General features: G+C 40.4%; 4 protein-coding genes across 5 annotated transcripts; 2 read left to right on the top strand and 2 right to left on the bottom strand.

Annotated features, from left to right (window-relative positions):
• Positions 1-1,210: 1,210 nt before the first annotated feature.
• c1r (complement component 1, r subcomponent) lies at positions 1,211-6,893 on the top strand (the record flags this gene model as incomplete). Its single annotated transcript, XM_079227275.1, has 13 exons — positions 1,211-1,236; positions 1,602-1,815; positions 3,347-3,530; positions 3,613-3,753; positions 3,908-4,113; positions 4,204-4,351; positions 4,471-4,589; positions 4,713-4,791; positions 4,936-5,070; positions 5,534-5,608; positions 5,740-5,945; positions 6,040-6,254; positions 6,527-6,893. 13 exons carry the CDS (start codon positions 1,211-1,213, stop codon positions 6,891-6,893), a joined length of 2,115 nt encoding a protein of 704 aa, XP_079083401.1.
• An 855-nt stretch (positions 6,894-7,748) lies between these two features.
• Positions 7,749-11,473, top strand: tapbpl (TAP binding protein like; the record flags this gene model as incomplete). Its single annotated transcript, XM_079227276.1, has 8 exons — positions 7,749-7,797; positions 8,426-8,638; positions 8,727-8,996; positions 9,389-9,589; positions 10,543-10,710; positions 10,793-10,896; positions 11,008-11,233; positions 11,406-11,473. 8 exons carry the CDS (start codon positions 7,749-7,751, stop codon positions 11,471-11,473), a joined length of 1,299 nt encoding a protein of 432 aa, XP_079083402.1.
• A 1,120-nt stretch (positions 11,474-12,593) lies between these two features.
• Positions 12,594-17,340, bottom strand: vamp1b (vesicle associated membrane protein 1b). Its single transcript, XM_079228060.1, has 6 exons — positions 17,273-17,340; positions 16,789-16,844; positions 15,999-16,137; positions 15,550-15,708; positions 15,030-15,081; positions 12,594-14,518 (listed from the first exon to the last, which is right to left on the bottom strand). Coding segments are annotated over exons 2-6 (369 nt in total). The 5' UTR covers positions 16,791-16,844; positions 17,273-17,340; the 3' UTR covers positions 12,594-14,501.
• Positions 17,341-21,041: 3,701 nt separating this feature from the next.
• mrpl51 (mitochondrial ribosomal protein L51) lies at positions 21,042-23,204 on the bottom strand. 2 transcript variants are annotated; one of them, XM_079227598.1, is made up of 4 exons: positions 23,055-23,204; positions 22,748-22,843; positions 21,605-21,712; positions 21,042-21,376 (listed from the first exon to the last, which is right to left on the bottom strand). In XM_079227598.1, exons 2-4 carry the CDS (start codon positions 22,836-22,838, stop codon positions 21,180-21,182), a joined length of 396 nt encoding a protein of 131 aa, XP_079083724.1. In that variant the 5' UTR covers positions 22,839-22,843; positions 23,055-23,204; the 3' UTR covers positions 21,042-21,179. The 2 variants fall into 2 exon arrangements, with proteins under 2 accessions (XP_079083724.1, XP_079083723.1); XM_079227597.1 differs by having other exon boundaries at positions 23,041-23,204.
• Between the last annotated feature and the right edge of the window lie 3,689 nt (positions 23,205-26,893).

Consider the following 26,893-nt stretch of genomic DNA (forward strand, 5'->3'; position numbering starts at 1 on the left):
ACTAAAAACATAGTTATGTTTACACCAACAGCCTGGAAGAGCTGTACGGCGACAAACTAAATATCATATAATTTTCTCTTTTTAATTATAATGTCCTGTATTCATTTGTTTCAGGATTTATTCTTATTTTTATGATTATGAATGTTTTTTTTGACCAGATAATGATAATGAGGGAGGATCATGGTGTTTAAGTCTTCAACCTGCCTGGTTGTTTACTACACAATGTGCCCAATTGACTCCTCTGCTGTGTTGTGGCCTGGCAAGCAATAATCAGCTGCCTCTCACAATGTGTTCATACCCAAATGTTTCACCAACATGTCAGCTTCTTAAGTGAAAGGCATTTGCTTCTTTGCAGATGCTGATAAAAGTGCAATAGCGCCCTCTAGTGGTGGAATGAGGTTTATGGGTGAAGGAGCCAGAGTTTAGGGGGAAGACTGAGCGATTGTTATATAAAACTGTAAATCATAGCTTGTTTTATGAAAAAAAAAAGGGTCCAAAACTGCTGTATTTGGATGTATTGAACACCATAAGTAATATACAAGTTAAATATATGGTTTGGTACATGAAAAAATTCAAATGTGTGCAAATGTGCCCCAATGCAAATTTTGGAGACCTCATCTGAATTTTCTCTGTACTAAATCATCTCTAACTTTGTTCTGCTCATCCTGAAAGTGCTTTTTTTCTAAGCGGACCTGAAACCTTTTCATTTTTGCTGTGTGTCATCTTCATTTACTCTTAACCGGTAACATATCTGAACAAAATCTCACATGTGTACCTTTTATTATAACACCAAATAGCCCTAGTGGTTGCAGAGATACACCCTTTAGTTTGGGTATACAATTTTCGAGTGGAGGCCTAAAAATAGGTTGGTTTTCTGTTGGTGGGAAAATGGGACCTAAAATCAAAATATTTTTTCCCTAAAGTTATTCTCTATAGATAATATAAAATAGGAAACAACATGAGTTTGCATTTCATTGGAGATGAACACGGCCTTCCTAATTCTCTATTTTTAAAGGAATTATTTGCAGCATCGACCCTGTCTCGTGTCTTTTTGCCAAGACAAACAAGGCTTATTCCTGGCATCAACACAGTGAGTTGCAAAACACTGGAAATGACAGACTTTGTGACATTAATGTTTCAGTTGAAGGTGAGACATTTGCTCCTGCAGCAGCGGATCAGTTTACGCTCATATATCAATTTTAATCCAGAGATGGAGTGGACATTCTGTATCATCTTGTAAGTTTCTATAAACTTTAAAACCCATTTGTTTGTTGGAATGAAATTGTTTTTGTCAGTAAATTCTAGCTTGAAATGCCCTGTGAATACCTTCTGTCATTGTGGAGCCGTTTTCTTATATCATTTTAAGATCTTCTGTACAACCAGTATTACATGAGCAGTATTTTATAGGTTGACTGAGGGATCCGGCTCCCAGCATGCCTCCATATGTAAAGCCTCAACACTAACAAATTATATGGTTGCAACTGTAGTGTTGATTGTGTCACTTGTTTGCTCGTTTTCTGTTTGCGCTAACTTTGGACCAGCAGCTCAGACGACCACAAACTGATAAACAGATCGAACTCTTTGTCCCTGCACCTCTCCAGGTTTCTGTATGTGTCGGTGTGTGAGTGCCGACGGCTGCCTGATCCAGAGCCTGTAATGCATGGGGCAGTCCAGTCCCCCCAGTATCCCCAGCCTTACTCTCCCAACCTGCTTGAGCAGTGGGACCTCAGTGTACCCGAGGGCTACCAGATCCAAATCATCTTCACACACCTGGACATTGAAGCTTCTGCAGGCTGCTATTACGATGCTCTCACGGTCAGATATTATTCAACACATATGAAACAAACAAAAGACCAGTGTTGGGGTGTTTGAGTTCTGAACTAAAGTATGACTTGAGTTTAGACAACTTGACTCAGGCTTGAATATTGACGACTTAACCTAGAACACTTTTTGTACCAACTACACAGTAAATTTGACTCAAATTGGGAAAAAAAATTAACATTTGGTCCCAGTCTAAATTGAGTAAAATCTAAAAAAATCTTGCCTCAAAATGAATAATTCAGAGTATTTTGTACTCATATTTAACTCTACATGAAATACCATCATATATGTTTGCTAGAATTGGATTCAATTCTTTATAGAATTGAATCCAATTCTAGCAAATACATCATCATGTAGAGTTAAATATGAGTACAAAATACTCTATATAGAATTAGATTCAATTATATATAGAATTCTATAGAGAATTGGATTCAACTCCCTTCAGCTCTCTTCTGTTCCATAAACCGCCAGCTTGTTCCAGCGTAGTGAGAGATTTCATGGGGGCGGAAACGGAACTTAACCCTCCCGTTGTTGGGGATATGTATGAGTGTTGATGGGTCATTTTGACCCCAAGACAACGGAAGAGTTAAGGAACCGTAGAGGACAGGGTCACGCTGTTTTACTCCAATGGATTTTATTCTGAATATTTGCTCCTACTCTACTGGCTACGGCTATAGTAATTACACTCCAAAATGATGAAATATTACTCCTTTAGTGGAAAATAATAGTAACTCCGGAAAGATTACTCCCCCGTTTTTCCTGTGTATGTACTACAGCTCTATGTTTTGCTGTTATAACCAAAATATGCTTTGTATCTTAGCTGCATGGTGGGTATAAAGTGGTCTCTCATTGGAAGTAATCTCACAAGCAGGCAGCCCTTTGTTTTTGTTTCTGGAGGTTTGTTCTTGCTTGGTCACAGGCGGCGCACATGGGGCTTCCCCTTCAAGTCTCAGCAAATGCTTGTTACTCACTAAGGTCACATCTGACCCCCAAAAATGTCCCAAATTTTCCCAAAATAAATGTATACTAGAACGGTTTACAATATTAGTTCAACTCAAATGCTACTTGGAGGCAGTACAATGGGCTGTAAACACAACATTTCTAAATCAATTGTGCTTCAGGCCAACAGACCAGGTACATGTTAGTCCAATATTCACTCTGTTTTGGTCGCTAACTTCTGATGGAAGTATGTGCCTCTTTACTCGCTAGCTGCCTTCCATTTGGACCTTAGCATGCAATGGGTCACTGCTGCTGCTGAAACATAGATTAATCAGTGCATTGATAATTAACCTATACCATAGATTTGCGAGCCATTAAACCAAAACAATGAGCTGAACGATGCTAAAAAAAACCTCTGTGGATCTGAGGGGAATTGCAGAGTCTAGTCTCAAAGACTCCAGATGCAACTTTGACTCGAGGTTTGGTGACTCAACTGCAACACTGCAATATATTTGGTTGCTGCTTAGTGCTGCATGGTGTATTAAACCTTCTCACTGAAGATGTGATCCCTCTTATGATCCATCAGCTGCTCTATGATGCAAAGATCCTGGTAAAGTTGTGTGGCCAGGAGAACTCGGCTGATGGGCATCACCCTGGTAGCCAGCCCATCCTGTCTCCAGCCAACAGACTCACCCTGATATTCCAAACGGATGACAACAACCCAGAGCGTCATCAAAATGTGGGCTTCTCTGCACACTACCAGGCAAAAGGTTGCACTTTTCTACTTTCTGTCACTTCACTCTTTCACAACTGAACGACCTCCCACTAACTTGTCGTGTCTCTCATTATCAGACGTAGATGAGTGTTCTGCACCAGAGCCTCGAGATGGCTCGGGTCCTCTCTGCTCTCAGATCTGCCTCAACACCCTTGGCTCGTACCTCTGCGCCTGTCACCACGGCTACGAGCTTCGGCCAGACGAGCGCAGCTGTGTGTGTGAGTATTGTGCAGAATCACATGGATCTGAGTAAATTTAACATTGCCATGCATTGCTGGGAGCTAAGCCTCTGATGAATGAGCCACTGATCGGGAAGCACGAGTGAAGCATCTGATTGAATTTAACCTGAATGCTCCTTTACCGATTTCCCAGTTTCCTGCAGCGGCGGTATATTTGATGAGCTAGAGGGACATCTGTTCAGTCCAGGATACCCGAGCCCCCCGCCTTATGCTGTGTCCTGTCAGTACATTATTTCTGTAGAACCTGGCTTTACTGTCACTCTTAACTTCACTGACATCTTCCACATTGAGAGTGTGGACACTGAGCAAGGCCCAAACTGTCTCCATCATTGGTTGCAGGTAATGACGAACAGCTGTATAAAAAGATGGAAACAAACTGAGCATATAAAGATATGTTAAATATTGAGCTGTGCCCTCCTCCCTTTAAAGGTGACCATCCCAGACAGAGAGCCCATGAAGCTGTGTGGTGGAAAGAGTCCAGGTCTGATAGTCACAAACTCCAACACTGTCAGACTGGACTACCACACTGATGATGAAGGCCTGAGCCAAGGCTGGAGCCTGGACTACAGCACACACAGTGAGGGAGCGAGAGGAATGAGAGCAGAAGAGAGCCAATGAGCTATTAAACTGCTATTGATCGTCAAAACGTTTTCCACCAGCGGATGTCACATGTCTGCTTCTCCATGGTGTTTCTAGGAGTAAAGTGTCCATTTCCCGGTAATATGGCTAAAGGCAGGGTCACCCCTATCTTGACTGAATATTTCTACAGAGACTACATCTTTGTGCGCTGTGACCAAGGATACAAGCTGGTGATGGTTAGATGAAACTTCACTTTTTTTAAATTTCTTATAATACAGAGGGAGCGTCTTTATTTGTCACTGTGAGTGAAATAAAAACTGATATTGGCTGATGATCGATTCCCCTTTTTTCTCTGTCAGGACGGTAGGGAGATGGAGGGTTTCTCTACCATGTGCCAAAGCAATGCAAAGTGGCACCTCCCTCTGCCAGAATGCCACAGTATGTCACCTTTAAGCACCGACATAACACCTATTCTAATATTAATGGGATCTGTATTGGGATTAACTACAATTTAAGTGTTCTTGGTCATTTTTTTGTATAATCGGCAAAATAGTAATTGCTTTTTGTTTTGTTCTTCTGCAGTACTTGATTGTGGAGAACCTGAACCTTTGCTGAATGGAGGGGTGACCTTCCTGTCTGGTGTTCAGAATCAGTACCGTTCTGTTGTCCAGTATCACTGTAATGAACCGTTTTACTCTCTCCTTGGGGGTATAAATGGTGAGATATGAACATATATAGTCTTCTATGATGTTTAGACTTTTCCTACCATTCCCACTAGCTGTTGGTTATTAATATAGCAGCGAACAACTACATGCCATGTAGAGATATTGGAGTCTTGTTGAACTGAGCAGAGAATGAATTTGCCCTTCCTCTGTGTGTTGTTATCCGAGCTTCTCCTTGCTATGTTGACATAGCCGGCCACACATGCATGTTAGTACCGTTAAGCGCACGGTTAGCGCACCGTTAGCGCACCGTTACTGGTCACTAAAAAGTAACTTAACACCAACTTAACATAACATAACTTTCACTGCCCTCCAAGCATCACTGATGGCCGAGTGTGTTCAGGAGTGTGCACTATTGCACCTGTAACCCCATCCAACAGTGATGTCATGGTGTATTGACACACTATGGAGTAACTTCTTCATCACTCAAGATTAACATCAAACTCTCTGCTCTCCAGTTGTCTTCACCTGTGAGGCAGACAGAAAGTGGAGACCCAACAACGATATTGTTGTCAGTCCAACATGCATACCAGGTATGGCTTTTCATTACAAAAATAAAACCCTGCAAAAGTTAATCTATCTTAATTGGATCACAAAGTCTGTACTTTGTCTGTAGTCTGTAGTGTGAAACTTGATAAATACGTGTACGCCTGTATCCCTCCAGTTTGTGGCCAGCCCACAAAACTCATCCCTTCCTATCAAAGGGTCATTGGAGGCAGTGAAACGCCAGAAGATGCCCTCCCCTGGCAAGTGCTACTGAGTATAAATGGACGAAGAGGAGGAGGCATGGTGATTGGAGACCGTTGGATAATGACTGCTGCTCATGTTATGAGGGAAAATGGAAATCCAGTTTCAAGCGAGACTGTACGGGTAAGTGTGCTACTATAGGTGTTATCTGCATGCCCATGGCCTCCCTGATTTTTAAATTGACATTTAATTCCTTTCATGTTGTTATGATTTTCAGATTTACATGGGACTTACTGAGGTTGACCTCAGGTTGGGCTCTCCTGCGTTTGCTTCCTCGGTCCACATTCCCCCTGAATACAATATCTCAAACCTCGTAGACTTCAACCACGACATTGCCTTGATCAAAATGCAAGACTCAGTGACATTCAACTCATCCATTATGCCAATATGTTTGCCAGCAGAGGGCGCCACATACACCACTGGCATGACTGGGTAAATGTTCACCTGCTGGGTTTCATTAAATTATGCTGTCTTATTAATTTTATGTTATGTTTATGTTGAGATAGTGTCACAAAAGTCCAAGATGCAGTCATGAAACTTTACAGGTGTGATGTTGAGAAGATGGGTTTGATTTGGTTGGGAGCAAGAAGTGGGGAAGGGGTCATTGCCATGGACCATGTGAATTTTGTCCAGCTTCTAGACAGGAGACTGATTATTTTTCTACTGAATTCACCATATGACTTTCTCTTCTACCTTTTTTTCAGACTGGTGTCAGGTTTTGGAATAACAGAAATTGACAATAGACGGATTTTGACAAATAAGATGAAGTTTGTGGAACTCCCTGTGGTGGAGCAGGAGATATGCAGTAATTCAATCGCTTTGTTGAAGAGGAAAAGACAAGATTTACCAAGTCTGACAGAGAACATGTTTTGTGCTGGAGTCCCTGAAGGAGGGAAGGACTCCTGCCAAGGTGACAGTGGAGGACCCTATGCTGTGAGAGACGATGGACGGTTCTGGGCTGCTGGGATCGTCAGCTGGGGGATTGACTGCGGAAGGCAGGGAACATATGGAGTCTACACCAGAGTCAGCCACTACATAGACTGGATCAACAAGACAATGCAGGAGAACTGAAAGAGTAATTCATTACGACATGATAAAAATATATAACTAATTTTGCTAAAAATATACTCTTTCTGAATTGGTAATGCATTCAATGTCACAAAAAGCTATGAAATAAGATAAAAATAATCACATACAAATAAGTATTTGAACAAATTAAAAACGTCATAAAACTATTAAATAAATGTCATACTGCTTTTTTGAATAAAGTTAAATAATACAAACTTAGATACCGTTTTCATGCATGATTATTAACACATCTCCTCTCTTCTTCTATGGGATTGTCAGCTGAGGTTTTTAATGCAGAGAGCGGATAACTTATGGATTCTACACCAGAGTCACGAACAACATAGAGCAGGGGTCACTAACAGGCGGACCGCGGTGTGGGTCTGGACCCAGACGTCGTTGATCTCTGGACCCTAGAACTACATTTATTTATTTATTTTTACTCACAATTCACACATTTATTAAATTACAAATTGTGTTCATATACAAAACGATCTCTCTCATTGGATGATCGTGTTCCTCTCACTTTCGCTTTCTCTCCTCCACTGCAACGTTGCGCGCGGTGCATGCTCCCTACAGCGAGGAAGTTCCTGTTGACGTCTCCCTTTATAGTTTACTATTGGATTATTCGATATCAGCCTACCGTAAAGTCCTTTGTGCTTCATGGATGTGAAGAAGGAAAGGCTGTAAATACCCAGACTCTATCGATGCAATGAGCTGCTATAGTTGTTGAAATCAAAAGTGAAAGTGCGGTGATGCTCTTGTGTTCACAGCAGTTGTTTCACTTTATTTTGTCGTCGTAGCCTTCTAACGTGAAACTTTTCCTAAAGCACTCTTAATTTATTAAAACGCGAAAACAAGATGGTGATCACAGTGATTGTGTTTGGATACTTGCTAACGTGCGTTTGTGGTAAGAGCGTTCATCTTTTCCTATTGATGCAGCACTAATGATATACTGGCAATACATTTACCTTTAGATGATCACGTTCAGTAAAGCACTTTTTAGATAAGTATTCATTTCACAGTGTCTGAGAGAGTTTAGGTCAGCTTTGTAAATTCCTGGAAAGAACCACTGAATTGGCACTAATATTTGGTAAAATATTCATTCATTTTGTACTCACTTAATTAATTGAATCAAATTAGCTGCTGATCTAACCTAGAATATTTTTCTTGGTGCATAGCAGTAACAAGGCAAGTCAACACTTGAACATGTATGAAAAACAACGTTTTAAGTAATACAGTTTGAGTTTAAAGTAAATTCCTCTGGAAATCAACGATTGCTTTTACTGTCAAATCAACTAAACACACTATAATAAGTCTCTGTCAAACCCCTGTTTTAAATGTTTCTATAATTTGTAACAAATTACATAATTGTTCCAGAAAACATTCAAGACATATTAGGTATAACGGGCCCATAAATAAAGCCATACCCCTATAGTAGTCTTGTTTACCTGATTGTGTTAAAGAATGTCAACGTTTTCAGAATGTTAAAATTGGTCAACCTCTTCAACCTTTCACTGAGTCCCTTTGTTCCTCAGCTGACAGGGTTGCAGATGTGGTACTTTCCTGCAGCCTGGTGGAGGAGGGAGTCGAACTTGGTGGAGTGGGAGGAGGCACACTCTTCACACGGACCCCAGCCACTCTTGTCTTAAGAGACGTTGCAGTGGCTCCTGACGAATCACTTGAAACACTCACTCCGTTTGTCCCGCCTTCAATCCCTGACCCAGATGCCATCCTGTTAGAAGTTGAAGGTTTTTACCTCCCTTCCCTACGTATTACGTTTGCTGTAATATAAGCACAACCATGTGTTGAACTTCTCCTCTCATCCCTCTGTGGCAGTGTCATCACCTGAGATCCCCGACGCCCATGTGCTGCTCCATGCGGACTGCAATGAGCAGGAGGTGATGTGCGAGATAAGCCGTTACTCTCCTCGTGGATCCCAGGAAAATTCAAGATCAGCTTATTTTATGGTGTCTCTTAATGTGGAGGCAGTTGAGTTCAGCACCGTGTTGATTCTGCAGACGTTGGTGGTGGAGAAGGACCAGTCCACCCTCGTACAAAACAAACTGGGTCTGCCTCTTAGCCAGTCGGGAACTCTTCTGACTGAGGGTGAGATCCAGTGACAGTTCACCCCAAAGTCAAAAATACATCTTTTCCTCTTACCTGGAGTGCTTTTTTGTCGGACAGACGGACACAGAGATGTCTGCATTCTCTCCAATATAATGAGACTGTATGACACTAAGCTTGTGGTGCTCAAAGCACCATAAAAAATATTTGAATATCAGCAATATTTAAGTCATGACCCTGTTTCTCACAATAATCCAAAGCAGACATCTTCAAAACAAGGCAACTCGAACCAAAACAATCTATATTGATAAATAAGAGGAATATGTATTTTTGATTTTGGGGTTAACTTTCCCTTTAATATCTCATTTCATCTTCTCATTGAATTGTTCATATTATCACTCTCACTACTTTTGTCTTTCCTTTCTGTCCCTCAGTGATATTCCTGGTCTTTTCCCATGTGAAGTCTGTGTTTGCCCCTCTGAGAAACGACATTCTCCTCAACTGTGGCTTTAAGCACCAGGAGATACCTTTAGCGCAGGAAGTGACCGTTGAATGGCGACTGCAACACAGGGGGAAAGGGCGGAAAGTGTTCGAAATGATGACGAGGCTGGATGAGGCAGAAGGCAGCACAGTGGGTGAGTGCTGTGTAAACAGGTCCGACCTCTTCTGGTTCGTCCTGGGTCTTTAAGTAAGGGTGGCTTCTTGTAGATAGATAGATATATTTATTGTCATGTGCACAGTTAACAGAGTTACTCCATACAATGAACAGCTTATTTTGATTATTTTTCTTGTGGCTCTGAGAGTGACAGCACTGATTCTGTTGAAGATCGTATTAGTGGCTTCATTGGCATGAAAGTTCATGAATATACAAATCCACATAGACTCAAAAAACTAATTTATAGTGAGGCTTTGAGGACAATGTTGGCAAATTTCACAATCACAAAATGAGTCTTGTCAAGTGGCGGTTTGGCAATAAACCAACATAATCTTGGACTCTACATATGTGTGGTAGACATGTTAAACATTGGTCAAACACTAAATTAATGCATCAGAATAAGTACAAATATGTTCAATGTTGTTTTAAATGTTTTCCATTCATTATCATGACATTACATCATGAAATTAGCTGTCACACTACAATACCTATACTATATAGATGACGTTACGGAGACAAATACAGATAATATAACAGATAAATGAGTACTATTTATTTGATTTTATGAGGTTCGTAATTGTTATTTCTAGTCCCATAGTTTGTCTGGTCAATTACCTCACAAATGAATTCCTCTTTATTACATAATGAATGGATAATCCAAAGGCATTACCATTTAAACATTTAATTTGTTGGATTGTTCTGTTTGACCACAAGCTCTTCGGCTATGTTGACTATACTTTTAACAGCCACAGCTAAATGTCAGAAAACTGCATAAAATACACAAATGCGAGAGGACAAGACGAGAGCAGTACCGATCAAAGTATGTGAAATAAAATGCTTTTCTTACTATGGTCAAAGGCTCCAGAGCGAGCAAGTGAGAAGATCTTGAGATGAGATAGTTTTGTCAATTCCTGTTTCATTTTCTGTCGTCAGTGTATGCAGAGAGGAGGGGATCAAGCATGGATGCCTCCCAGGTTGTTGGAAAGGGGAACGCCTCTTTGACTCTGACCGAGCTGAAGATTTCGGACGCGGGGACCTACATCTGTACTGTCAGTATTGGCAGTTTCCACGGCCAGCAGGTCATTCAACTTCGGGTCATTCGTAAGTTTGACCTCTCAATCTCTCAATTCAGAAAAATCCACTGATTGTCTTTCATTTCATTTCCTGCTTCTCTTTGTTTCAGAACCACCTCATGTTTCACTCTCGGAGGAGAAATTGGTTTTGAAGACAAAGTCCCCCCAGACGCTGAGCTGCCACTGCGCCAAATACTATCCACTGAATGCTCAGGTGCGTTCTAGAGCACATTGAAATGCACCTACTTTTATGGAAATGCTATAATAATCAAGTTTGACTGATTGATTCCTAGGACATCAATATATGCTGTCTTCTGCCTTTCAGATTGAGTGGTTATCCCTCTCACCTACAGACACAGAGCCCACAGTGCTTCCAGATCAGGGCTCTCTGTCCAGCCATCGACAGCATGGTGACGGGACGTATTCCCTGTCTTCTCATCTCTCTGTGCCCTCCACTGTCTCCCCTGGGACTGAAATTACCTGCAGGGTGTCTCACTCAGCCCTGGACGCTCCTCTCTCCGTCAGTCTGGTGGTAGAAGGACCACAACCAGGTATTAATGAGTGGTTGTTGCTGCGATGTTTAACTGCTGCGAGGCACAGAGAAATAACACACAAAGAAATCCTGCTATGAGATAGTTGATTGGTATTACATACTGTATCTTGTATTTAATGACACTACTGTATACACATCCCTAATCCTGTTCTGTGACTTTCACTCTACAGGTTCCTATTGGTGGGTTATGGGTTTCCTGGTCGTCACTTTGCTTTTCTTCTACCAGGTCCTGAGATAAGTCAGTAGGATGTATCTAGGAGATACGCCTGGCTTAAACCTGAGCCCAGAGGGACTTCCTTTGTGTCATTTGTGAGTCTGTAAATTATTACTGATTTTATTAGAAGCCATCACCGGTTCTAGGCTTCTACTGAACTGAAAAAATAAAATTTTGGGCAAAGAATATGTTTTCCTTTTCAGCTGCATAACTTGTTTGCTTTATAAATTTGCTGTCGGGTAGTTTTGGTGGCGTTTTACTCATGTAGAGTCGCAGTAAGCACATTTGGAGGTTGCGTTTCTGTTGCTTGTGTGTGTGGCAACCCAGGGGACGTGCAGACAAGATTCACAATAAAACAGGAGCCTCGGAGGCAGTTGATGCAAGACAAAAAGTGTCCTTTCATAAAGAGATTGGGGTAAAGGGTATGGGGTCAAACTTGAACTAAAGATTTCTTTGGCCTTCAGCCTTCTCCCAAGACAAGACAGTTCCACGGTCCTGTATGGTTAGAGAGAGAGGAGTCCTCTTTGATTACCTCCTGTTCAATGCTGCCTGTCTCCAGCGGTTCATAAGATCCTCCTGGTCTTCTGCAGCCTGTCTGCTGCTGCTGCTCAGAAGCTGGGTGACCGTCTGATTACCTGATGGGCTGCAGGTGTGACCAATATGTGGCTGCAGCATTTGAACCTGATGGAACACTCCCTCTATCACCTCCCTGTGCTGGATATGCTTGTCTTTTTTTTTTTTTTTTTTACCCTTTTGTGCCACACCTGTAACATATTAAATCTTAAATCCCAAACTATACTTTCCGGCAAAAAGCATGTTTTTTTTGTTGCACATGAATTACTCACAGAAGGTTTGGATGTTAAGAAGTAATACTTTCTTTTTTGTAAAGTTTTTTTTCTTTTGCACTGTTATTTGGTACGTTTTGTTAAATGTAGCCTCTGTTTTTATGTCTTACTTCTGTGTGTGATATTGCTACTAATTTACTATTTTACTTGTTTTGTGACTTTAATTAAGGTATTTGACATTATCAGTACATTTCTTGTATTACATCTAGAACCTGATCAAATCTCTCAAGAATCTGTATATTGTAATAAGTTGTTCTAAGATGGCTGAAAATGTCAAGAGAATGGAACAAAGGTTCTGTTGATGATTTATTTATTGGCATCAGCAAAAGTGTTAAGCATGCATTTATTTTCGGAAATCCAGTTGCATCATCTCACTGCATTTTCAGGTTGTAAATCACAAAACATGTTCTCATATCTCATGTGGTAATTACCTAATAATATTGTGACACAATATCATCAGATAATTATAGCTAACTGCTACAATTATGCATCTTTATTTTATCAACTCTCAAAATCAGTCTGAAGAAAGGAAAACTAGCTTTTCTTTTACATCCAACAAAACCCTGAAAGAATTTATAAACACATTTTCAGAAGCATAATGTGCACTATTGTCTATCCATACAATACTACATGTTTTAGCAGTTAACTATAGTAGGAGTTGTTTGCAGTCTCTGAATATTAATAAATAAATACAAATTTAGCAACCCCTTAGCATCATTGCATTGCATAAGCAGTAATTATCAGATCAGAAAGACATTATACACAGGTCATTGAAACCACTAACAAAAGAAAAATGTACAATCGGCAGTTAGATTCAGAAATGGCAGATACACAGATCACACAAATAGGCAAAACTATGGACACGGTTTGCCATGCAAGTTAGGAACAAACTCATGTTGCATTTACTGCAGGTGAGTTTTTTTATGTGAGTGACGGGGTTGGGGGACGGGATGGCCGAGGTGGCTCTTGGTTTCTAAATCATGTCCTTTCTCTCATTTTCCTGCTTTTTTGAAGATCAGGTCAACTTAAACAACAATCAAACAAACACTTTATCTGCACAACTTCCAAAACAAGTTGGCATTTGTAGCTGTTTTCTTTTTAAACGTGATGCTTCACATTCATCTGTCTATGGCTGTGACTCTGTCCGCTCTGAGTGAAGAGACCTTCCTCTGGGTCACTTCCTGTGTACAGTAGATTGTCTGTTAGTGGCTGCTTGTCAGTTTCTCCTGCTGTGCGTATCACTGTGCCACTAAGCATAACAGTACTACTATGCCTCTGCCTGTGGTACAACAACCAAGGTGAAATGAAGCATAGCTATACAACTACATTATCAATACTTGTTTATCAGTCCAGAAGTTTGCTTATTTATACAGAGGAAAATTGTATACTACTTTTCCCTGAAACACTTCTTCCTTTCCTTATACTCTCACACAGTCTCTTTTCCCTTTTAAAATGTTTTTCCCTCATTGTTGTTACTGAACATCCTAGAAAGTTAGGCAGGAAAGGAAACAAAAAGGTTACCAATAAAAAACAGCTAAACTCTGAAAAAGCTATGGGCTAGAATGCTTTGGATCACAAATACACACACACGCACATACATCACAAATGTTCCTAATATTAATCTAACATGACCTTGTGTTAGTAAGTAGCAATGATGGGAGCAGTTGTGAAAGAAGGGGTGTGTTAGTTAGGCATGTCAGTATCAACTTACAAATGTAGGACTCTCAAAAAAGGAAATATGAACAAGCTTTGGCGGATCTGGGGTAGAAAGGACTGCAAACTCTCGTTCAACCTCCCTGCACTCATTCACCATCTGTACATTTTACATTTACCCTCCATAGCTCCGTTCGGAGGGCGGATCCTTGTGTATTCCCAGAGTTTTCTCTCTCCCTCCTTCCCTTGCTGTTTCACTCTGCCTGCTGCGTCCTTCAATAATACATGAGGTGCAGAGACAGGAGAGAGTGAGTGAGACTTAACACCAAAACAGTAGAAGAAAGCAATCAGAAGGGAGGGAGAGGGGGACAAAGAGAGCGGAGACACCTATAAACACTACTGTCATGTATAAGTGCAAGATGGTTTGATGGAAGACTGTGTGAAGAGAAGAAGGAGAGGACAGATAAAAGGGGAGTGGCGCTTGGGTATCTTTTTTTTCTCTTCCCTCTCATATCATTCTTAAGTCCATATCCATCTGTAATGATTGGCTGAGCTCAGTAGAAGAAGTACACTGCAAATGAAGGAGAGGAAGTCATTAGTCTAATGGATCTGGCAATACATCACTCAAAGTAAAAAAAAAAGGAGAGACCTATCATTTAAGCTCTCAGTCTTGTATAGTGTTTACTGGATTGTTTTTAATAAAGAACTGGTTCAAATATTAAAACCATGTATTACTGTCATTAGACGCCATGTGTCATTTACAATCAGAGTATAGCATGCAGGCCAGACATGGGCTCGTTAGGGCAGAAGTACAAATAGGTTGGTGCCGTCTCTGTATCTTAATTCCCTGTCAAAATTAACAGTGTCACTATGTCAGCAACTATACTGACTAACACCATACGAGCAATTGTCATCTACAGAGAATTATTGTATTCATATATCTGTTCCTCTGCTGCTGAGAGAAAAACACTTAATAATCATCTGCTTTTTTTTAAAGAATTGTATCTATTTATAAAAGCCTACAAATGATCTGCCTGTCAATCAATATACTTATATTGTATTAGTATCAAGATGCTACTTACAGAATATTATTCCAACCACAATGACTCCAATGATACCCATCATGATCATCATCTGAGAAGAGAAAACAATAGCATTTACTATAACAGGTTTTTTTTGTTATGAAGGAATTTCAGACACACTGTAACTATGTTCAATGCCTGCAAACCGAAAGGATTTGCATCCGAACAACAAAACAAAACATTTAATACACTGAGTCTGTAGTGACAACTCTACAGTAACATACTTCTTTAACCCATTTCCCCCAAAGCATCTGCTTTAACAGCAGCTCATTAACAGATTAGTGTGTGGACAGCAGCACTACCCAGAACACACTGTGTGTCCGCCCCAGCGCACCTTAGCATGAACAGTTCAATGTGTTAAAATAAATGAGCTGAGGATCTAGCCTACGAGCTCGATGTACATACTATATATCTTTGCTCCACATACAAATAGGAATACTGTTCATTCAGACCTGGGTTACATTGTGAGTTTCTTTCAGTAACAACAATGTGTTTAATGGAGCCACACTAATGTGCCCACCTTGCAGTTCTTCCACCAGTACTTGTTCTTTAGCTTAGCTGCGCAGCTTTCAAACTGGGAGGCTCCGGCTTGGAGAGCGTCCGCTCTGTCATCCAGCTCTGAAAGCTTCTGGTCCCTTTCCAAAACCTTGTCTACGTTCACCCGCATGATGTCCACCACCTAGCCCACAGTGGCGAGGATGAGACCGCATTCAGCAATGATGGAGAGGAGAGACAAAGAGGATGACAAGTGAGGTTAAAGGAAAGGAAGTGAAATGTCATAAATGACAGTTAATAAATAGTCGTAATCCATTTGCAGATTATATATTAAGAAGACCAGATCTTTCTAGATAACATAAAGCGACAATACATTATTTTGTGGATACATTAAGTCTAGATATTTCATGATTTCACATTGCAGCTAACATCGAACTTTGGCCCAGAATCTTTGTCTGGCCTTATCCAGCTCACCTCCTCGACTTGGGCCTGTGTCTGCTGTAGCCTGCGGTTGCTGGAGGTATTGGGTGGGCCAGGAGGTGCGCCGCCTGGGGCTCCATCGGGACCAGGGGCTCCTGGAGCTCCACCTGGGGCAGCAGCATCTGGGGCAGACCTGAGAAGAAGCGCAGGGAAGGGGAAAGGGAATTGAAGTTTGGATAAAAGGGGACCTTTTAGGTGAACTGAGGCATGTTTATGACATGTAGAGAGCACTTCATTTTAATGTAAAAGCAAAAAAGGTTGAGAAAAAGATTCACAGATCGAGGAGAAAATTAAGCTAATTTGCCAGATGGACCGTTTAGTACAAATCACAGTCACTGCAGGACAAAACCATAATGTTGCACATCAGGAACAAGAATGTCTTAACCTCATGAACCATCATTCATTCGACAAGAGCAAGTGGTAATGGTGACCTCAAATTCTCTGACTTACAATATGCTGTGTAACAAATGTATTTTCTTTTTTAATCTGTGGTGTAAAATTACCATAACAGACTCAATTTAACTCCAAGGCTTTACAGTGGAAGCAGTCAACCCCTGAATACATAATTTAGTGATGGTGTAACGGAAAATTTCCCTTGCGTCAGCAAAATCCATCAAGCAGAAAAAAATCTGTTTAGTTTCCGACCCCCACCATGTAAAAACATACATGGAATTATATTGTTTTGAATATAAAGGCTATTTATCCATAGAAGCTGAACTAAGATATTCATTTTTATTTTGCTAATATGAAAAGAGCGCAGCAGAAAAGCCGCATTAATACTCACATCTTCTATGCAGCTGTTTGAACTGACTCACGGGCAGCGGAGGAGGGGTGAGGGATCTGAGGAGGAGAGGGAGGGTCTGAAGTACAACAAGAGAAGAAGAAAAAAATAACCCAGCAAGATCACAGGAGGAAAAAAAACAGACACAAATTTCTTGTCACTGGTCGAAAAAGTCAAAATGTGCAATCAGCAAAGTCATGAAAGTGCCGCGCTGACAGTTAACAGACGGCGGGACTTTGCGCAGTGGAGCCGATCTTCTAGCGATGCATTTATATTGCAAGTCGTCAACAAAGTACCGCAATATACCGAGACACGTAAACGGGCCGGGCGATAATTCACTGTGTGACAGGACTAAATAGCAGGAAGTGAAAGGAGAGCGACGCGAGCTGAGGAGAAAAGTACTTCTAAATTATAATCCATTCAAGCGAAATGTCCACGGACGTTTATAATCCTGCAGAGCTGCATGCAGTTGATGCGGACTCCTTACAGAGCTGCTCCTGGATGCGGAGACGCAGCGCTGATTGGCTGCTTGTTGAGTTGCCTCTTCTAAAAGCTAATGGCAAATACGTGCAATTTAAAAATTCAGGGAAAAAAAGTCCATTCATGAGAAATCAGTTGTCTGTCTCTGATTTCTGTTGCCCCCCCCACCTCCCTCTATCTCTATCTCGCTTCTTTTTTTTCTCTGCGCGGATGGATGTGCGTCTTGAGGGAAGTGCGGTAGTTGCGCCCGTGTAAAGTGCTGTGGCACTGTAGGCTACTGCAATAATGCGTCTCTCCTCCTGCCTTCACTTGGACTCGTAACGACAGTGCGGCACCCCCTCCCCCCTCCTCTCTCTCCCTCCACACTTTGCAGTACTGCAGCTCTCTTTGTCGGATAGGGCGGCAGGACGACACTGCGGTACAGGCAGTGGATGCCTCATGCAGTGGCGTGACCACACTGTTTCTTTCCTGGGGTGTCCCAAGTGGGGCACCCCAGGAAAGAAACACAGATTTAAGCAGGGTATAGTGCATATTACATAGCATTAATAAAATAGCATTAATTTTCCTTTTCTTTCTCCACTACTATCTACTTTAACTGCTAACAGTACAGTATCTTACAGCTTCTTCGATTCCCATGTTTACATTTATTTGTATGGTGCAAAATATGAAATTGAGATAATTTCTATTCTATTACAACTGCAATTAGACTTTATAATAATTCACCTCTGTCCTGCTTCAATTTAATCATCAATAACCCTAGCACTGCTTTTGTCGTTTAGTTAGTCACGATATACTTATACTTCACTGTATATACTTTATATACACTGTATGTACATTGTATAAACTTTTGTATTTTCTTTATTATTTAATTTCTTAAATTGATATGTTCTGCTCTACTATTTTATTGTATTGTATATTGAGTATTGAGTCTCTTATGTAACTTTGCTTGCTGCTGCCAAAAACAAATCAATAATAAAGTGATGAATAAAGTATATTTCTATATATTTATTCAGCACTGCTCTCAACATGGTGCCTGCTGAGCCAGCAGCTCATGGCTAACAGTGCTAACAGCACAAACTAGGCAACACAGAGCTAACCGCCATATGAGACCAGTGCAGAGTGGCGGGACGGCTATGTCAACACCACAGAGGGAGACCTCATTACTCCACTCTTTTGTGCAGATCCATTGACTTCCGTCTTCATGATTATGTCACAGAGTGAGCTGGAGACACACAAAAAAAGAGAAAGACTGGAGGCAAACTTGAAACAGAAGGCTAAACTATTCAAGAGATGGAGAAAATTGTTGCTAATATGAACTATTATAATATATAATATTAGAGATGAAGAGATGGCCCTATTTTCTGTAACCAGCGTCAAAGCATGGTGGAATTAGCACGCTGCAGTTTGGCTAGCTACTTTGTAAGATGCTAACACTCTCGTGCAACACTGCTTACAGAAAATGTTCCAAACAAAGTTGTCACTTTGTGACAATAGTAATGTGAATTTCTACACTGTGACTAGTGTGTGGATGGAGCATTAAGTTGTTACATTGTACTCATTAAGTGACTAGTTAGTTGGCCACCTCGCTAATTCCAGCATTCTTTTCATGCTACCGATACACAAACAGGAAATGAGCCCAACAGCGAGCTGTGTCGCTCGGTCTACGGCCCCTCTGTCTCACTCGGAGCTCGGAGACTAGTTTGCCGGCAGGAGAGCAGAGACCGGCTCACCGTCCTTTCCAGAGCCAGAGTCTGCTCTCCTCCCAGCAAAGTAGGTTGGCTGGTCCAGTTCTCTCTCTCTCAGATTACACTCGACTAAGCGACTGTACATATCAAGAGAAATTTGTATTTTCATAAATAGCATGGCAACAAAATTGTCTAACTTAGCATTAACTAACATATTCAGAGAATCATTTTGCCTTCGCTCCGCCCACAAAAATCCGTCGTCATGTTTACAAATAGAAAAGGGGTCTAGAGAGAATCCTTAAAATATATAGATCTACAACACAGAGTCACCATACAATTGCTATAGAACTATACTTTGTTCTTCAAATCCTCAAAAAATATGTTGTACCTCCAAAAGTAGGCGACATACATCCAGCTGTTTTCCTTTTTTTCCACTATACAAATGTATTAGCACCACCATGTTATTTATATTTATCCCATAATAAGTCCATATCTGGATTGTTTACTTCTGTTCTGAAAAAAATATGAATGACTTGTTATTATAGTAAGTAATGGTTATAGTACTAATTTGACCAGTTCTTGATAATAAAAAACAAAAACAGTATTTATTTTGTAAACCATGTTGTTTGTTGATACTATTTCCCTGCTCTTTTTCACTAAAGGCTACTAACTAACTAACAAAACACAAGAAATACAGCAACAAAATGACCGGACTGTCTACCGAGCATTAAATCATCTCTGATGTGCTAATTTTGTATTATCTTTTGTCAATACATTGTCAAAATATTATAGAAGTCAGATCCCAAAATGATGTCGTCAAATTGCTTGTTTTGCTATACAAGTCTAAACCCCAAAGATATTCAAATCACTGTCAGGAAAAGCATTTTTGAGAAGCTGGGACCAAATAATTGGGGGTATTTTTCCCCAATTTATGACCTAAACTAGTATTCTGCTAGTGTTCTGTTGAGTAATTGTTTCAGCACTGACTTGAAGGTTGACAGAATAACAAATGTACTGCAGTCAGTGAGGAAACACCTGAGACACAGGCTGTTAGATCCAGATTTAATTTACGAGGAAGAGACGATATATAAGGACTCTATAGATTTGACATTTCTAAAAGGTTGCAAAATGCAGCATATATAACATTCACAACATATCCTACGATGGAGGAAGATGTCAAGGAAACGATTGCATATGAGGTCTGCAAATGTTATCCTTTCTATTCTGTTCACTGTATGTCGCTATTACATAGTTCACAGACACGTGTGCTGGGTGTCAAACCTCCCTACGGTTTGGGGACTGGTGGGAAAGTGTCTGTGCTTTACAGCAACCCACCGCTACATGCAGAGGCCATATTTCCTGTATGTATGTATATATGTAAAATGATCAACGTAATAAAGTTTAAGTGAGCATTGGATGTAGGGTCTCGTTTATTACTTTGATCTGATATTTCCTAATTTAATTCAACAATTTGCATTTTTTTAGGGAAAGTTACTTGTTCATGTCTTCAAATTTAAAAAAAAACGTTTAACCCAATCCCTCCTCGTCCTGCATAACATATGCTTTTATAATTACTCTTAATTCTCTGTAGAGTCCTAGTCGAGCCTACAACCTCAACCTCTTTTGCCATTGTATGTCTTAACTCGCATATTTGAAAAGGTGAGAGGAGCAAAGTCAGCCTGTAAAAATAAGGAAAAGTCTCAGAACAAAAAGGCCATTGGAAGAATAAAACATACCAAAAATATGACTATCCTCAGAGAAAGAAAACCCATCAGACACACTATTCGACCAGAAGTATATTGACACCTTGTCTACTTTGAGCATTTTCTTTTTCACAGGTTGTATGTGTCTGTGTGGTTGACAACCTTTGGAGGCCAGAAGAGCTTTAACTATTCAGTCTTTCACAATAAAAAGCTATGTTAATAAATAAGTCACAAATAATATGATTTATTGGTACTAGATTCATGTATTTTTCTTCTTTCTCCCATTGTTCTCATTTTAATCATCTTATGGCCACTAAGATTTGTCTATCATCATTTGTCAAGAAGATTGGTCCAAAAACATTCAATAAACCAAAGACCAGGAAGAATGCTGCCCTGAAACACACAAATCTTCTCTTTATATGAATTTGATAATAAAAACAACTGTGACAGCATGATATCACACAGGTAGACCATAAGAGTCCGTATTGGCTAGTCAGATGTATTTGCCAGTATGGTTTGTTCAACGTTAGCGGCGTTTGCCAGTGCGATTGTAGCGTCTGTAGAGGAAGCGGATCCTCTTCTCCAAGTTGTGTTTGTCCAGAGTCATCATTCTGTCTCCCACCATCTTCTTCTTTCTAATTAGACGCAGCATTTCATTGCCTTTGAAAGCCTTCAGCCAGGAGGGAGCCACAATGAGGTCTTTGGGATGAGCTTGAAAGTCGCCTGCAGGTACAAATTGTGGAGATCAGAAAACTCAGCAAGGGACTATCTGAGTCAGTGCTCAAGATCATTGTATGTTTTCAAATGGTCTCCCAATGACTTATGCTGTTGTTAAAAATGTATTATACTGCACAGATTCTCAATTCCGCCCTTTTCTGGAAATCACGACACTGGCCATGACTGTGGTTCCCCTACTACACCAATACTCTGAATCAGTTAGCGAAATCATACCTAAGATGCCTATGTTATCATAAACTCCAAACATGCTCCTCTTCTCAGTCCACCTGTCCACCTTCTTCAGCTCAGGGATGGCATGCATCCTTATCAGACAGCATGTACCTAAAGAAAACACAGTTTCACATCAGTATTCAGCACTTTTTACACATATAGAACATTTAAGTTTTGTTGCAGTCATTAGATTAGTCAACATAAGAATGAATTCCGAACTATTTATTTACATAGATCAATCATTTACTTTAAAAAAATAAGCTAATATGAGGTTTTGCTACTCTATCTGTTTTGAAGCACTATAAACTGGAAATATCGGGGTGGATGACCGTTTAGATAAATCAAACCATTCAGGGAAATCAGGGTTTATACACATTTTGACCAATGGATTTCCATGACTTTAAACCAAATTTCCATGACCAAACATTTTGTGAAATCTTGGTGTAAACATGAAAAAGTGAGAAAATGTAGTATTTAAACTAACAATGAGAATTCCAAAGCCTACAGTTTACCTTAAAAGACACAAATGAATGAGACAATAGTTTGATTAAAAGAATAAACATTTATATAGATGCCTGTATGTATGCCTGCTTATATTTTGAGCATGTTTCTTTTAAAAGCATATTAATTATTTCAAACTCAGCGTAAATTAACGACATGAACATTTGAATATAACAAATTTCCATGACTTCTCCAAAACTTTGGGGATTTCTTCTTTTTTTTCCTTCAAGGACTTTGAAGCCCAGAAATAACCATTTTAAAATTCCATGACTTTTCCAGGTTTTCCATGACTGTATGAACCCTGGGAAATGTAAACAGCATTTTAGATGATCTATTTATAGTATATAAAGAAAGACATTTATACATTACGTTTAATTTAGTAGCCCTAACTGGGCCCAGGTTATTAAATACTCTCATCTGCTTGTTTAAGGCTCAATCATTTTGATTAGTAGTAGTTTGACTTGTTTTGCATCCATATGAGGTCCGGTTCTTGTGCTTTTGTAAGACCTAATCTCCCCAGGAAGAGATTGTCATTTAATGTATGGTCATGCAAAGTTAAAAGACAACTACAGTAAATAAGTGTTGTACAGTACGGACACAAAAACAGAAAGGTTTATCTGCACAATAAACTCAGTAACTACTCACCGGTAGAAATGGTCCTGGCTGTGTTGAGCACAGTCCCAGCAGACTGACAGAAGGACGCTCCAGCTTTCAGTAAAACTCCAAGAACAGACATTTTTCCTACAATAAAACAATAACTATCAACTTCACATGAAAGCTATTCAGTTCACTCGTACAAAGAAGTTATTCGATGCGTAGTATATATGTTTTCAACGTTTCTATCAAACACAACGTTTAAAATCATCTTTACATTGACCCTTAGCTTTAGCTAGCACATTAGCTGGCCACATCAAATGAAGTATTGGGGACATCGTTACCAGTTTTCACGTACAGCTGCGACCTTGTGCCACTTAAATCTTTCGTAACTGTTACAACAACACGTACATGTCAGCCATAAGCAGACATATACCACTTAAAAGTGTGTTATTGAGTCTCCGACGTGCTCTCAGTGGCCGCCTCCATTTTACCATAGATCTTTCTATGTCATTTCCCACAATGCATTGCGGCGGTTTCTTCTTCTACTTCTTCTTCTTCTTCTTCTTCTTCTTCTTTAGTGGTCATTGGCGGTTGGCAAACCATTTTAAAGGCACATTACCGCCACAAACTAGACTGGCCTGCGGAACGAGAGAAGCAGTCATAAAATAAATGATTATATTGATAATTACATTAATTTACGGAAGCGCATTGCATTCACTGGATGAAAAAAAATAGACCCCTTTTCTCGTAATTACGACATCCTGATCTCGTAATTACGAGAAAAGATAAAGAAAAAGGAAACGTCTGTAAATTCTCTCTCAGTGGCAATGATGGGGCTATCGCAGTTACTCTGCTATTATTACCTTCTCGGTTTGAGACACTGGGAAATACTGATGTTTCTAAAAAATGAGGATGGTATTAAATTGAGTATGTCAACACTGCGCAGGCATCTCAAGGCGTTAGGATTGTTCAGGCGGAAAGCCCAGTCTGACGTGCTGGATGTCGCTCTGTTTCTGCAGGAGCAGTTGAACCAACACGGGATGCTTCATGGATACAAATTCATGCATTTGAAATGCATCCAATCTGGTTTGGTAGTGACTGTAACGGACCTCTGAGAGTTTAAAGAATTGTAATAGTTTGTTCCTTTTTGTTGTCCTTTATTTTGGTCCGTTTTGTTACTGCAGTCGGTGCATTTCCGGTTGCGCTCTTATTTTGAAGGTACAAAAACGGAAGTTGTTAGTAAGAAACGGGCAGAAAGGAAAAGTTGCCATAACAACGGAAAACAGTGATAAAAAGGTTACGGATGTATTAGTTTAGCACCTGGCTGATATGGGCAAAAGGTTTGCACCTGTTCAAGTTCATTTTTTGAGAAAATATTGTTTTAGATTGTTACGTTTTTTGTCTGTGTCAGACTTAAGCTAACCAACTGCTATTTCCGTTTTTCTTCATAGTTCTTACGGTGACTACAATAAACCTTTACGAACCATCACTTAAAGACTCCAGACTATAATTCTGCCGGGGATGCTACAGTGACTCAAATAACTGTGCGGCACCTGTTAAAAATCCTAGATCCCCAAGGAGTAGCTAAGGCAACGGAACCGTCTAAGAAGACGCCTGTACACATACATGCATACAGACGCCTGTACACATACATGCATACAGACGCCTGTACACATACATGCATACAGTGGCCAGTATGGCACCTTTCGTAATCAGGTCAGGATGTCGTAATTACGAGATCAGGATGTCGTAATTACGAGAAAAGGGGTCTATTTTTTTTATCCAGTGAATGCAATGCGCTTCCGTATTAATTTAACTAAAACAGTTTCTTGCAAAGATGTTCGCTACTATATTATATATAATGTTAAATACAGCTGCTTTAATAATGTCACAGTATATTTTGATGCTGTTTTTCTACTAGAGACCTGAATATTGAATGTCATGGAACTGTATGTGTGTTTACATGCTTAATTCTGAGTAGTTGTTTGACCAGAAGATCATTTCCCCATTAACTTGAGCAGGAACCCAAAGGAAGTGTGTAGCCAAACCATTCTCTGTGTTATCTATTTCCAAAGAGCAGCGTAATCTTGGCACCTTATTTTTTCCCCCAGGAGAGAGGTATTGGTAAAAGCATTCATGGATGCATTCATGGATGTAAATGATACAGTCTAAAAGTTGAATTGACCAAACAGATACATTCATAAAATGCTATAAATACAGATGCTGTGCTTTCTAATATGCTGTGTCCTAATGTGAGGTTGTGTAGTGCTCAGCGTGGACCACCAGAGGTCGGGCTCTAATGCGTAACAGGAGTGTTTCGGGTTCAGAGTTTATAGCCGGAAATGTCACGGGAGCACAATATTAGGACCCAAATGCAGACGGTATAAGAGAATGGGAACAGTATTTATTGAAGCCCAAGGGTGTGGGGAGCGTGTGGTGCGAGTCCCGTGGCTCGATACCAGTGGCAGGCAAGATGTGCAGGTTGCGGTGTGGGTCTGGAGGCTCGACATCGGAGGCAGCAACTTCAGGGCATAGAGAATACAGAGTTAGGCCATGGACAAAGAACTGTAGCGAATTTACGGCGTGGCCGTGGTGGCGCCCACCGGGGCAGAAGACGAAACAGACTGACAATCCAGGCCTGCAGGACCAGGGTTGATATACTGCAGGTGACGAGCCAGATTGTCTGCAGCTGTGTGCCAATCAAAGGTGCGACCATGGGAGGTCTCAGGAGGCGGGACCGAGAACACAAACACATGGCACACAAAACAAACAGGGGAAAGACAGACACAAGAGAAGAGGAGATTTGGAGGAAACAGGTTTAACACACAATGGGTCAGACAGGGATCGTGACAGGAAATGTAGTGCGGTGTATATGTGCAGAAGAAGAGACCGGCCTTTGAGGGTTGATAGAGGTATAACACAATATTCACCAGGAATTGCTCATTTACCCTTAAATGGCCTTCATAGTAAAGATGAGATTGGCTACATTTAAAAGCCAGAAAAAAAGAAAAGTAAAAACAACTTTAATCTCTAAAAAAAAGAAAGTGTTCCAAAAACCCTAGTCTGAGGAGGTTAAAAACAAGACTTACGTTTCAATAAATAAATACATCATTGTTTACAAAAATACAGAATAAAAAATAAATTAATAAAAGTACAGAACACAAGTATATGGTAATGAAGACATACATAAGTAAACATTGATTAAACAGGGCATTAATGAATAAATACCTCAAATTCATTTATCCATTTTTGTACAACTACATTTTTTTATTTCTGTATTACTTTGTTTGTCAATGAGCTCTTAACCTCTATTTAAAGCAGGATTAGTAAATCCGGCGAGCCAGATTGAAGCCAACGATTCCTGGTGAATCTTCCCATAAAGTGATTTAGATGCTCTATCGCCGATGATGAGTGATTGTGTATCAGCCCATAAACAGATTCCCGTAAAGTGTGCAATGCTAACATATTTCCCTTGCAATCTCTTTCGATGGCATTTTGTAAATGCTGACTACATCTGACTACATCAGCTCTGACTCAGCTGATTGGTTGCAACTGATACTTTTCGCACGGACAGACACGTCATGCAAGCACAGTCACGCATGCATGCACAGACGGACAGACAGACACTTCACGCATGGACAGACAGACATGCACGCACAGTCACACACGGATGGACGGACACATCACGCACGTGCGGACACGTCACGGATGGACAGACATGCATGCACAGTCGCGGACACATCACACACGGACACGTCACTAACGGATGGACACGTCACGCACGCACGGATGGACGGACACGTCACGCACAGACGGACACTACACAGTCTGAATTAGCAGGACACCAGCCCTTTCCTGCTAATATCAAATGTCCTCTTAATGTCGGCGTGTACACATATCAAATGTTTGCTTGAATCACAAAAACACACACGCACATACACACTGATACTTTCAGTCTTCCTGCTGGAAAGAGCAGGATGGAATATTTTGTCATTTTTAAAGAAACAAGCAGCAAAACTGATCTTTATCTTAATTTCATTATTACTAAGATTTCATTGCGTATGTGGAAATTTAAACCAGTCAAAACAGTATTAACCGCGAGATTCCATTTTACTTTAACATAACCACATAGCCTTTGCAGAGAATAGTTACTGTCTTATAATTGTGCAGTGTGTTTGCACCTTTAATCTAAAA

Source organism: Taurulus bubalis (genome assembly GCF_910589615.1).
Source record: "Taurulus bubalis genome assembly, chromosome: 12".
Lineage (NCBI taxonomy): Eukaryota > Metazoa > Chordata > Actinopteri > Perciformes > Cottidae > Taurulus > Taurulus bubalis.

Bases quoted from the DNA above. Each gene is read 5' to 3' on its own strand.
- mrpl51 (XM_079227598.1), bottom strand. From the start codon at position 22,838: ATGTCTGTTCTTGGAGTTTTACTGAAAGCTGGAGCGTCCTTCTGTCAG. The intron at 21,713-22,747 runs GTGAGTAGTTAC...TGTTTTCTTTAG, and splicing joins AGCCAGGACCATTTCTACCG to GTACATGCTGTCTGATAAGG. The intron at 21,377-21,604 runs GTATGATTTCGC...TTGTACCTGCAG, and splicing joins TGATAACATAGGCATCTTAG to GCGACTTTCAAGCTCATCCC.
- vamp1b (XM_079228060.1), bottom strand. The intron at 15,709-15,998 runs GTGAGCTGGATA...ACTGTGGGCTAG, and splicing joins CACAGGCCCAAGTCGAGGAG to GTGGTGGACATCATGCGGGT. The intron at 15,082-15,549 runs GTGGGCACATTA...TTCTCTTCTCAG, and splicing joins ACTGGTGGAAGAACTGCAAG to ATGATGATCATGATGGGTAT.